Source organism: Perissodus microlepis, chromosome 6, assembly GCF_051167445.1.
Source record: "Perissodus microlepis isolate ML-2025 ecotype Zambia chromosome 6, ASM5116744v1, whole genome shotgun sequence".
Classification (NCBI taxonomy): domain Eukaryota; kingdom Metazoa; phylum Chordata; class Actinopteri; order Cichliformes; family Cichlidae; genus Perissodus; species Perissodus microlepis.
The window spans coordinates 27,729,980-27,743,109 of record NC_140466.1 but is presented as its reverse complement, the minus strand read 5'-3'; the positions used below and the strand labels follow the sequence as shown (position 1 = coordinate 27,743,109).

General features: G+C 42.8%; 1 protein-coding gene across 1 annotated transcript; it reads left to right on the top strand.

Moving 5' to 3' along the window:
• The first annotated feature begins 1,822 nt into the window (after positions 1-1,822).
• Positions 1,823-9,773, top strand: cacng3a (calcium channel, voltage-dependent, gamma subunit 3a). Its single transcript, XM_084931804.1, has 4 exons — positions 1,823-2,585; positions 7,053-7,136; positions 7,237-7,377; positions 8,066-9,773. The coding sequence occupies exons 1-4, from the start codon at positions 2,375-2,377 to the stop codon at positions 8,629-8,631; spliced, it is 1,002 nt and encodes a 333-aa protein (XP_084787930.1). The 5' UTR covers positions 1,823-2,374; the 3' UTR covers positions 8,632-9,773.
• The last annotated feature ends 3,357 nt before the right edge of the window (positions 9,774-13,130 follow it).

Below are 13,130 nucleotides of genomic sequence, written 5' to 3'. Positions count from 1 at the left end.
ACCACCGTGCTTGACGGGTGATATGAGATGTTTGTGCTGATTGGTTTTCACCAAATGTGGCTGCTTCATCTTTCAGTTGTTCCCTTTAGGGGTCCTCTGTCACACCAATCCTCTGTCCGTCCTCCTTCATTACATCATGACCCTCCTCTGATTCTTAAACATCGACCATCCCACCTCTTCACGGGTCCAAACTTCCCTCTTTAACTTTGTCTCCAAACAGCTCAACCTGAACTTCCCTTTTACTCTTTATCCTTCTGTCAGAATACACCCCTGACACTCTCCATTCTGTCTGCACTTTTCACTATCCTACATTTATCCTCCTCTTTTACTTTATTCATGAAACCCTCAATGCACACCTTCCACCTTCTCAACACACTCTCTTCACTTCTTAGTACATTTCCATCTCTATCACATCCTTTCTCTGCCTCTCCCTTTCTTAGTGTCCAGCCTCACAACTCACTACAAGCCTTTTCCTTTGCCTTTGTCACCTCTCTCTTTGCTGTACACCTAGCCTCCCAGAACTCCTTCTTCATCTCCCTAATTATCCAACTTTTTCTTTGCTGACCTCTTCCTTATGACCCTTCCCAGATTGCTAGACAGGCACAGATGCTTCCCTAACATCATTGCTGATGCTCCAGAGCAGCAGACTGCCAAACGTCTGCTTTGGTAGAAGTGTTCGCACTTGTTGATGATCGTTTAATCAAGTGCATTTGAATAGCAGCACCTGGCCGCTCCTTACGCTGATAAGTTTTCTTCCCACAGAGTGCTTCTAAAATTATGGCTTAATTTTAGTTAAATAACTACACAGTGTAATATGTCATGTGTTCTTGTTTGTTTGAGGTTGTATTAAAAAAAAATTTAAATTATTTTCCTTCTCATATCCTTATATGTAAAATCTAAAAACTGACAGTTTGTGCTCTTCTTTTTACCATGACTGTAACAATGACCAAGACTTTATATAAGAGGTGAATTTAGATCCTAAATTTGAAAGGAGGCGGTGACTCCCGTCATTGCGTAAATCTCATATTTTAGTCACAATATAAAATGGAAAACACATCAAATGTTTGAATTGAGAAAATTTGCTGTTAAAATTTTGATTGCAACAACATGTCTCAGAGGAGTTGGGGAAGAAAAGGCTGGAAAACTAAATGGTTCTAAAAGGAAATATTTTGCAGTTAATTAGGTTAACTGGAAACAGGTCAGTAAGACAATTGGGTATAAAAAGGAAATCGTAGAGAGGAAGAGTTTCTCAGATCTAAAGATGGGTAGAGGTTCAATCTGCAAAGAGTTTCAGAACGTTCCTCAGTGAACGGTTGTGAAGACTTAGACTTATTTCATCATCTATATTGCATAATATCGTCAAAAGAGTCTGAGAATCTGGAGGAAATCTTGCTGTGTGCAGGAGACAAGGCAGAAAATCGATATTGGATGCCTGTGATCTTTGAGCCCTCAAGCAGCACTGAAATCAAAACAGGAATGACATTAAAATCACTGCATGGGCTCAGGAACACTTCCTGAAAGCGACATCTGTGAACACAGTTCATTTTATAATCCACTAATGCTGCTTAAAGCTCAATCATACAAAGAAGAAGCCACATGTGAGCATGATCCAGAAACGTCTCCATCTTTTCTGAACCGACACTCACTTAAAATGCACTGAGGCAAAGTGGAAAACCGGTCTCTGGTCAGATTAATCAAAATTTACAGATTATTTTTTATATTTTTTCAAAACATGGAAGCTCTGCTGTAGTGTTCACGGGCACTTATCTCCACTTTAAGACTGAATTTAAAATGTAAAGCTGCCTTTTTGCAGCTCTATATTGAAGTGTTTTTAGGCTGAGCTAAAGGTTTTATTGTGTCTTTGCCAGAAAATAATGCGCACTACTTTCTGCTCTCTTGCTGCTCTCCATGGTGCTGACCTGGTGGACTATGAACTGGTTTGCATGAGGCCTGTGCTATTCTTAGTGACAGGGACACACACACACACGGACAAACGCACACACACATACAATCAGACAGGCGGGGTCATTCTGCAGACTGAGCCGTGCAGAGTTGGGCTACAGCAAACTAGAACGAGTCGAGAAACGTGCCGCTGATGCCATTTTCTCCAGACTACTTTCCTCTATCATTTCCTCCAACTTTCAGTGCCGTTTCTTTACTTGTTCTGCACAGCCAACAAGATGACATCAAGCTTCTGTGCCTTTAACATGGAAACATCTTTGTGAACAAAGTTTTATAGTTTAGAGGAAAATGGGGCGGCAGAAGATGTGCTCGGAGTTTCCTTCCTGGATCAACTCAAAGATCAGACACAGAGGGAAAGTTTTGAACAACCTCTAAACTCTGCCAGACTCGGTCCTCAGAGGGAGGAGGAGACATGAGGGTGTTTAACCGGGGTGTGATGATGCTTCTGACCACAGCAGGGGCTTTCTGTGCCTTCAGCCTCATGACCATCGCCGTGGGAACGGACTATTGGCTGTACTCCCGAGGGGTGTGCCGCTCTAAGACCCTGAGCGACAACGAGACGGTCCGCAAGAACGAAGAGGTCCTGACCCACTCCGGTCTGTGGAGGACCTGCTGCACGGAGGGTGGGAGTCACACTACACCTGCATGTGGTTTCACATTAGAAGCTTATAAAACAGCCCAGAGTGAAACACAACAAAAATGGTCAATCTAAGCATAGTAAATATGCACTATGGTGTGTTTATGTGACTATGACTTGTTAATCTAATCAATTAAATAGGATATAAATGGGCAACTCAATATTAAATAGCAATAACACTGTCGGTTCTTACAAGCAGGCCTCTAAAGGGGTTATTTTATAAACAAAGATGTGCATCATGTTTCTCTATTGGGTGATAATTGCTACATCGATAAATCATACAAAAGCAGCTACATAGTAATAGTATTACAAAGTATTACAACATAGTAATAGTATTACAGACCTGAAAATGTTCTGCACTCAACAGTTCAGTGGAGTATTTATATTCTGTATCACGAAAAGTAGAAATCCGACATAAAAATACCCTGTTATAGTGATTGTAACTATAAATATGTGACTAATATGTGAAAACTATTTTTTACTTGCACTGTGCAGATGATACCACTATACATATAACAAATGTTTGGTACATAAATTTTAATTTGTAGGTAGTTGGTAAATAATAAAGTAAAAATGTTAGATTTCCTCATACGTGATAAATATTGTTTCAGGCTTTTTTAAATATTTGATCTTGACTAGACTTCACCAAGATTTCATTAAAGACTCTTTGCAGACAAACGCCATTTAAAATACACCTGAGGCCATCTCTCCTTTTTATAGCTTCATTAAACTCTTAAACACAGAAATCATTCAGAGGAAAAAGGCTTGTTGTTACAGACATCTCATATTTGCACTTCGATGCTTCTGTGATTAGATTTTGATTGTTTGCTGGAGTCATGAGGACACACCTTAAAGAAGACTATAGAGAAGGTTTAGCCCTGGCTATATGATGGATAGAAATGACATTTTTAATTATTCATTTCTCTTTAATAGCACTACCAATACTTCTCTCACCCTATATCCTTGGTTCTGTTTTGCTTTGCTAAGTTTCTGAATGAAGAGAAAATGCTTGGCTTTTCGATTTCCTCCTCACTTCCCTTGCATCCCCTCCCTCTGCTGCTGCCCCTGCCGCCCGTAAAACCAAGGCAACCTAAAAAAAAAAGGTTTAATGGAGAGGAAACAGAGCATGCAGAGGTCATCAGTGCTTTAACAGTCTGGTGTGACTGCGTGTTGGTCAGTTAGCCTGCATTGTAAAAAAAGCCATAAACAGGCAGATAGATGAAGATAATCGTGATGCACGAAAAAAGCGCTCAGAGACAAATTTGTTGTTGAGCCAGATGGGGACAGATGATCTGATCTCTTGTTTCTAATGTGACAATAATTTGAATAACTTTACACCTCACATCTTTTCTCTCAGCCCTATTCGCCGCAGCTTATCTGTTGTTAATGAATGAGTTTTGTTTTGGTAACCATGGGGGCCGAGCCACATCATCGATACTGATCAATCAGGGCGGGCTCACAGGGACACATTTGTCAATATGATCCTGTGTGCGCAAATACTAAAAGGCATCTCGCGGCCAAAGGTTACAAAGGCTGATGTTTGTATTTCCAGACATCATTATGATGCATCAGAGCCTTCACGACTTACGAGGGTTATTATCTTTCTGTGCCATATACAGTATGTCTGTGAAGGTTCTCAGTCATCCAGGTCATCGTAGTCAAAGGAGCACTGTTTTACCAGCTGATAAGGGAAGATGCACCGTGGTCCTAAACACTACAGATTACCATACAAAGATCACTACTCTCCTCAGTGACAATAATACCTACGAAGCCTTAAAGCGAGACCCCACAAGCAGCTACAAAAAGAAAGTTATAGCTTGCCTTCAAGACTTTGAAAAGGACAAAATTATTGACCGCCTTACATATCACCGCCTTTACCCAGGGGATGCCATACCCTGCATCTACGGACTTCCTAAAATCCACAAGGAAGCTGTCCCACTCAGACCCATAGTCAGTAGCATAAACTCAGCCACTTATAACATTGCTAAACACCTTGCTACCATCCTTGCTCCCCTTGTGGGGAACACCCCACACCACATCAAGAACTCCACCGACTTCACTGACAAGGTCCAGAAACTTACCCTGGACCCAGATGAAACCATGGTGTCCTTTGATGTAGTCTCTCTCTTCACTTGCATACCCACCACGGAGGCAGTGGAGACTGTCAGAAAACGACTACAAGAAGACAGCTCCTTGGAGGACAGGACCAACTTCACACCCGATCAGATTTGCACACTGTTAGACCTCTGCCTCACCACTACATATTTCAAATACAACGAAGGCTTTTACAGACAAAAACATGGCTGTGCCATGGGCTCCCCCGTGTCACCTATTGTAGCCAACCTTTACATGGAGGAAGTGGAAAGGAAGGCTCTTGGCTCTTTCAAAGGAAGAGTACCCAGCCACTGGTACAGATATGTGGACGACACCTGGGTCAAAATCAAGACACAAGAAGTGGAATCCTTCACTGCGCACATTAACGCTGTGGATAAAAACATCAAGTTCACCAGGGAAGACACAAAGGACAACTGTTTGCCTTTCCTGGACTGCGCTGTGCACATTGAAGAGAACGGCAAACTCAACATCGAAGTTTACCGGAAGCCCACACACACGGACCAGTACCTCCTCTTTGACTCCCATCACCCTTTGGAACACAAACTTGGAGTAATTAGGACCCTACACCACCGGGCAGAACATGTTCCCTCTAAGCCTGAAGGAAAAAAGAAGGAACACACACATGTAAAGGAAGCACTCAAAACGTGCGGCTATCCTAAATGGGCGTTCTTAAAGTCAGCAAAGAGGCACAGAAAAGAAGACCAGACACCAGCGAGGGAGGATAAGAAGGACAGACGCAACAACATTGTCATCCCCTATGTAGCCGGTGTATCAGAAAAACTCAGGAGAGTTTTCTCCAAGCATGACATCCCGGTGCATTTCAGACCCAGCAACACGCTCAGACAAAAACTGGTTCACCCGAAAGACAAAACGCCAAAACACAGACTTAACAATGTGGTGTATGCTGTACAGTGCAGCGAGGAATGCCCAGACCTCTACATTGGAGAGACCAAACAGCCACTTCACAAGCGCATGGCACAACACAGAAGAGCCACCTCCACAGGACAAGACTCAGCAGTCCATCTGCATCTTAAGGATAAAGGACACTCTTTCGAGGATGCCAATGTTCACATTTTGGACAGAGAGGACAGATGGTTTGAAAGAGGAGTGAAAGAAGCCATCTATGTCCACTGTGAGCGACCATCTTTGAACAGAGGCGGGGGTTTACGACACCAACTCTCTGCCATCTATAATCCAGTTTTGAGATCCCTTCCCAGACGCCTTAACGCCCACTCACATCCTGGGCCATCTGACCTCAGGAATTCGCATGATAAGGTGGGGCCAGGTTTCACAATGAACACACCCGAAACTCTGGCTGATTGGGACCCACACCCAGTTTCACACCTTGGCTCAGGCGATTAGAGGATCATCAGGGGGTCCTTTTGTCCCTCTGTGGGGGGATACTCCCACTAGGTTTATATCTGGGACTCTCCACCATTTGACCTTAGAACTGAAGAAGCTTCTCGGATGAGAGGTGAAACGTCTTCAAGTAACTTAAAGAAGTCCAGACGCTTTTCTTTGCAAGCTCCTTTGGCCATATACAGTAGCGTTGAGCGATAGTGGAATATTTGTCTTTTCACTTGAGCGTATGACACCCACATCCAGGGAAAACAGCCAGTGTAGAAATATAAGAGAGAAGATTTGATATAAATATGAGCACAACTTGAGGCGCTCAGTGTTCAGGAACAGCACTGAAGAGGCTTGGACCAGCAGCTAATTCAGACCCCAGGTCATTTTAAGCTTTGTGCTTTTCCTGAGGCAGCAGTGTCATTAAAAATACCCGCTTCTTTTTTTCTGTGGAGACGGTTTTGTGCAAAATAATATTTGTTAAAATTAAGATGACATTAACACAAAAATCTACTGTACATCAGTCTAAAAATGTTATATAACAATGCTGAAATGCAAGACTTTACATCTGTGATCCATCTGCAGGTAATAAGAAACACAAAAGCAGAAAAACACACAGTAATGATACATAATGAGACAAGCTAAAACTAAAAGTGATCACATGACATGAGTGAGTGTGGACAGCCACTGCAACACTGTGTCTTCCAGGTTTAAAATCTGATAGGCTGAACAAGTGAAGCCATAAAGTGACTCTTTGGGCATGCTCATAACTCACAACCACAATATAAACACAGTAAAGGGCCACAAGAGGGCACTGATTCATGTTAAACGGTTAGAAGGTGGACGGGATGAGTAAAAACCGACCTGAGAAGATACCTGTGCTTATTTTACATTTGCATCAAGTACAGTAGAAGAGGGAGACAGGGGAAAATGACAAAGCTGAGCCACTTTTGTTACAAAATGAAGTAATTGTCTGATTTTCTGTTTTCAGGGACATTTCGGGGTGTTTGCAAGGACATCGATCACTTTCCTGACGATGCAGACTACGAGCAGGACGCTGCTGAATACTTACTGCGTGGGTATCAAATAATTGCATGAACTTTTAACAGCTGTGATGACAGTGTGAGGTATTTGCGTGGTGTCTTAATACCCTCGTTCTCCTGTCCTCTGCACAGGAGCGGTACGAGCCTCCAGCCTCTTCCCCATCCTCAGTGTGGGGTTATTATTTCTTGGGGGTGTCTGCGTAGCTGCCAGCGAGTTCTACAAGTCACGCTATAATGTCATTCTCACTGCGGGTATACTCTTTGTCTCTGCAGGTCAGACACACAGAGTTGTTTCAGCAGCATGATTATTATTGTGACTCTTCATTCAGTCCCTTAATAATTCTGAAACACAGAATTAAAAGCTTTGGTCAGTGATGTTAGATTTTATGTATACCCTTGTTTTTTTTTTTTTTTACTGTTATTAATTATGTTTTTCTACGTTAGTCTTTCTGGTATTTTATCTTTTTTAAAAAAAATTATTTTCTCCAGGTGTTTTAATGGTTGTACTGTCTTGTTTGTATGGAGGATCAAAAGGGCCAAAAATAAATAATGATTGAACGACTCAATAATTCTCTATCATTAAATTCATCAAAAGTAATATTAACAGCAAAAGGAAATAAAACAAATTAAAAAAAAAAAAAACACAATAAAATAAAATAATGGAAATAAATGGAAATTCATTTAAAGGTAACAAAAATACAAAAAAAAAAAGAAAATCAAATAGAAACAAGAATTGGTATCATATTTAATTAATTATTGTATTCATTCAGCATTTGTTAACCATTATTGTTATTTCTGGTGCATTTAACTGGTGTCTTTAATTTTTTTTTATTTAACTAATTAAATTTACATTTTTGCACTTTTAGTCCTCCATAGAGTGTAGCATGTCAGTCAACTGCAAAAATTCCTCCACAAATAAACATCTGACTGACCCTCTTCATCTCTATGAACACTACTGCAGGTCTCAGTAACATCATTGGCATCATTGTGTACATATCAGCCAACTCAGGTGACCCCAGCCAGAGCGACAACAAGAAGAGCTACTCCTACGGCTGGTCCTTTTATTTCGGAGCTCTGTCCTTTGTGCTGGCTGAGATGGTGGGCGTCCTGGCAGTGCATGTGTTCATAGAAAAACACAGACAGCTGCGCACTAAAGGCCGGCCTTCGCTCATGAAGCCGCCCATCTCTCGAAGCTCATCGTATTACCGCAACCGTTACTATCAGAACCGCAGCCGCCGGTACAGTTACAGGAGCAACCACAGTGCAGGGGACCCGCACTCCTTCCGAGCATCACTCAGCCGTGACCGGGAGCCGTCCATCTCCGCTGAATCTAAAGTCACCACCATGGCAGGTTTGCCAAAACCAGTGTCAGTGGGCTCAGAGTTCATGCTCTACGCTTTAACCTCGCCTCTCAAAAACAGTAAGATAGACATGGCTGTGGATCATTTAACAGCTGCAGCTGCTCACAACAACACAGAGATGCTGCCTGGAAACTGCGCTTCCAACAGGAGGACCACACCTGTCTAAGAAGAGAGTCCCTGTAAGGCTGAACGTTAGCGGGAGGAGAATAAGCTTTCTCATGTTCTTGCTTGCAGAAGAAAGACATTGTAGACAAGTGCAGGGCTTAGCCTGCCAAATATTTTTTTTATGAACTCTTCAGTCAGTCATATGTCAAGAAATAGTGGAAAAACTGCCATTACAATCTCCCAGAGTCAGTCCAACAGTCCAACACCAGGATATAACTTGGGGTGCAATCAGAAAGTCCAGTTACTCCAACCATTAAAACCAGAAACCATGTCTGGTTTAAATTTAGCCAATCTCCCCTTCAAGTCTGCTCCTTCTGCAGCTCTGGAATTAAATGGGCGGTGCATTATGTGGTTCAGTGGTTTGCACAGAAAAAGGTCCTGGGTTTGAATCCACTGGCTGGGGCCTTTCTCTGCGGAGTTTGCATGTTGTCCCTGTGACTCTGAGTGCTCAGGTTTCCTCCAACAGTCCAAAGATGTGCATGTTAAATTCTGATTTGTCAGTCTCTCTGTGTTACCCCTGTGGCAGATTAGCAACCTGTTCATGGTCTCCTCAAACTCTTGCCCCATGACAAGCTGAATAGGCTCCACCAGTGCAAGGAACTTTCACTCCAAACTGCTGTTTGGAGTGAAAGTTCCCCACGGTGTCCAAGCATGAAGGCAGTGCATCAGATTAGGATGATAGTTATTTCTTAAGATATTTGCAGGGGCTTGCACTAATTCAGAATGAAATCCGGGATGAGAACTTCAGTGCGAAGCTCTACTGTAAAACCTGAAGCGTCCAATAGAGTATATCTGGTGGAATCAACCTAAACTGGTTGCTTCCAGTCTTCAATCTGCAACTAGCTGCAACTTTTTCATCTTTCACATAATTATATATAAGCTAAGGGGTCAGCATTTTGACATGGTGGAGGATTTCCAACATGCACTGTTGAAAGAAAAGTTGAAGTGGTCAGAACAGGGCATGCAGGGAAGGGTTTAAAATAGGAGCTGTAGGCTGGCAGCACTGCCCAAAGACATGCCCTAATAGGGAAGATGTGTCACATTTAAATCAGGTTATGGATCACAAGCTGGCACCGCAGAACTTAATGATTGCATCTCCTGATGAAACAAAGCAAGAAAATAAAGCTGTTTGAGATGTTGAAATCAGAGAGACCTTGTCGTTTTTTACTGGAACAATTTTAAAAATGGTCCATCGATTATTTAAATAGTTGCAGAATGTTGTGCAGTTAATTCACTTGTCGTTTCAGTTCAAGCAACCAGCTAATCTGTATATTTGACACTCGGAGGAAAAAATTAAAGCAAACAAAAACTGAACTTTTAAAAAATAGATTTGTCTCAGTTTTTGTGAGTGTGTGTGTAGTAATAGTCAGTCAGAGAGAGAGACAGAAAGGGAGAGGTGTCCGTGAGGAAATAGAAACATTTACAGAAAATACAAAACACGTGAAAGCAACTGAGAATGAATGAATGAATGAGTTTCTGGCATCTGTATTTGCAAGAGAAACTAAGAGAATATTCAAACACAACCCAGCACAGAAGCAAAGGTTTGAACAATACTGATAAACAAAAACAGTTTATCAAAAAGAAGTGACCTCTCCTGTGCTGAGTAATATCAGGGCCTTATTGTGCCTGAACATGCATGAATTAGCTCCGTTACATCTGATGGCAGGGCAGCACAAACAGACACACATCTGAGAAACCTCAGGTGTTACCATGGCAGCAACGGGATTCAGGCTAGAATTCAAGGTAGGTTATGAATACGCTCACACAAGAAATTACCTGAAAGCACAACTGACTACTTCGGCTACTGTTTCAGCTCCACAAGCTATTTATCGCTACTACAGTGCACAGAGTCTACTGTCTTTTTTTTTTTTTTTTTTGCCTGTCCCGTTTGGCTCTTTTGCCATCAGAATTATTGTCTAAAGGCGAAGAAAGATGCCCAACGGATTTACTTTACCAAATTGAACATCCCAGCCTTGCCGTAATGGTCCATTTGATTCACCTTTTATTGTTTATTTTATTTTCACTTTCTGAATACAGGACAGACTTGACTGGGGGAAAGAAGGGGAGAAAGAAAGAGGGAAAGAAAAACAGCTGAGAAGAGGGACGGGGGAGAAGGGCAAAAAACAAAAACCAACAGAATAAGCAGAGAAAAAAAAAATGCATATATCGATCACCTGGATCACCTGTTGAGAAAGAAAAAAGAAAACAAGCAGAAGAAAACAAGAGTAATAGAATAAACAACATCACAATGATATATGGGAATATGACAGTAAATACTAAATATTAAACATTATTGTGCAGCACGTAATATCGACAGCACACAGTGTGCTTTGAGGTAGGAGCCAAAAAGGGTGTAGTTTGTGTGTGTGATCACCCGTGTGTACACCTGTGAGCATGGACGCGCTTGTTTTTTTAAAAGGTTCCTTCATGTAATGATCTGCTAGAGGGTGTGGGGGGCCACTGCCCCGTCCTCCAGGGCATGAAGCAGGTATGGAGGAGATCAAAACTCCAGACATCCAGAGGCCCCCAGAACACAAGAGACCAAGGAAGACCAACAGAGGGGCAGCCGCGCCACTGTCCCAGAAAGAGCTGAGGAGAGTCCCAGATGAGGGGTCACTCAGCAGCCGCGGAGCAGAAGGCAGGGGGGGTTGCAGTGACGCGCCCGTGAGCTCCGCTGGCAGCTAGCTGTGCCTGAGTGACCGAGCCCCAGGCCGAGAGGCCGGGGGCACCCCACCTCCGAAGTGGCCCGAGCGAGCCCCAGGCTCCAGGCCCCGATAAGCAGCCGCCAAGGAGTGAGCCGGTGTGTACCTGGACGCCCATCCCCGGACACAAAGAACCACCAACGCACCGATGTCTGAGGGAGCCCGCCACCGGCAGGGGAAGTGGTGGGGGGAGATAGGCCTCCAAACCTTGGAGGGCCTGAGATGTCGCCAGAGAGGTGGCGTCTGATACCCAACCTGACATATAGACACAGACAAACAGGCACACACAGATACAAACATCCATTCCCACCCTCATGCTCTCATATGCACTTACTCCACACTCAACCAACGTGGAGACAGACATAAAGAGACGCTGTACACACAATCACACTCCCCAAGCGTACTCTACGAACCGGGTCTTGGTACCCTTGCCCCTGGCGGGGAGAACTGCACCCAGACCCAGGTGGTGTTACCCTTTTCCCTGCGGTGGGGAGAAGCAGACCGCCCCGACTCCGCAGCAGCAGGGAGGCCCCACATTCCAGACCCCAGTCGGACGGCCAACTCCTCCTCCTAGCCCCCCGCTCCAGCAGGCCGCAGAGAACGGGGGTGAGAGAAGACTCCAAACCTCCCTCCACCCGCTCATTGTAGTGTTGATGCATGTGTGTTCTAAGGTGCATTTAAAACCCAGGAGGGCATGGAGCTACCTGCCAGAGAGCAGCAGGTAAGCGCATAGCCCCTCCTGCTAGCCCTCAATGAGTCTACTGTCCAAGGATCCACATGGAAGTATTTAAGTAGTATTTCAAATATTTTTACTAAAAGTTAAAAAAAAAAATATTTGCAAACAAAGGATTCAAACTAATGCCTCAAACAGACTGGAGCCTCTAATCAGAAAGCTTCAATATGATTTAGTTACTAAGCAAACAAAAGTTAAGTTAATGAATAAATTACCAGCAGAGACCAGCCTGCTGTGTGTGAAAGGAGAAGCCAAAGAGACTGATAACATCAGGCCAGCTGACATCAAGATTTACATCTCTTGGGCAATACTCTACAGAAAACTTTTGCACATGGTAAAAAAGTCAAGAGTCAAGAATGGACAAGAATCTATTGAAAATTTCAGCAGACCAATTTTTATATATAACTGTGGAAGCGAGAGCCGAATAGGCTTAACATTATAGCTGGATTGGTTGGTTTTGTCTACTGATTAAATTAAACGAAACAACAAGTTTGATCACAATCTGTAAAACCAAAGGAGTGCGCTAAAAGTCACTAAAATGTTTGGCATATCAAAAGAACTAACGAACCAACTTTCTTTTTTCCTACTACTTTTCTCTGAGGAGGTGCACTCGAGGCTCTTAATTAAAGAATGGGTTATAAATAGAGCAGCAAGCTTTGTGAAGCCGCTGCTTTTCTCTCATTGAAATGGGAACTTCCAGTCACTACTATATTAAGATCACAACTTGCTGTGAGGTATGTGTAATATGTTTCAGTTTCCTTCAGACTTTACAACAACATCCCAAAAATGTCACCACTTGCCTTTCCTCTTTAACACTAGCATTCGTAGCAGGACATCATTGGTTATTTATGAAGACCTGAAGCACAAAAACATCTCTACTGTGTTTTACAGGAAATGGGATGAATCAGCAAAATAAAGGTACTGCTTAAAGTCATCAGGATCTGATATTTTTCCACCACTGCAGAAACAAATACAATGAATAAATTGAAAAAAAATTCCCAGGCAAAGGTAAATCTAAATTAAAAGGTTATTTTTGCAAAATGTCAAGCTAGGTATCTTAAAATT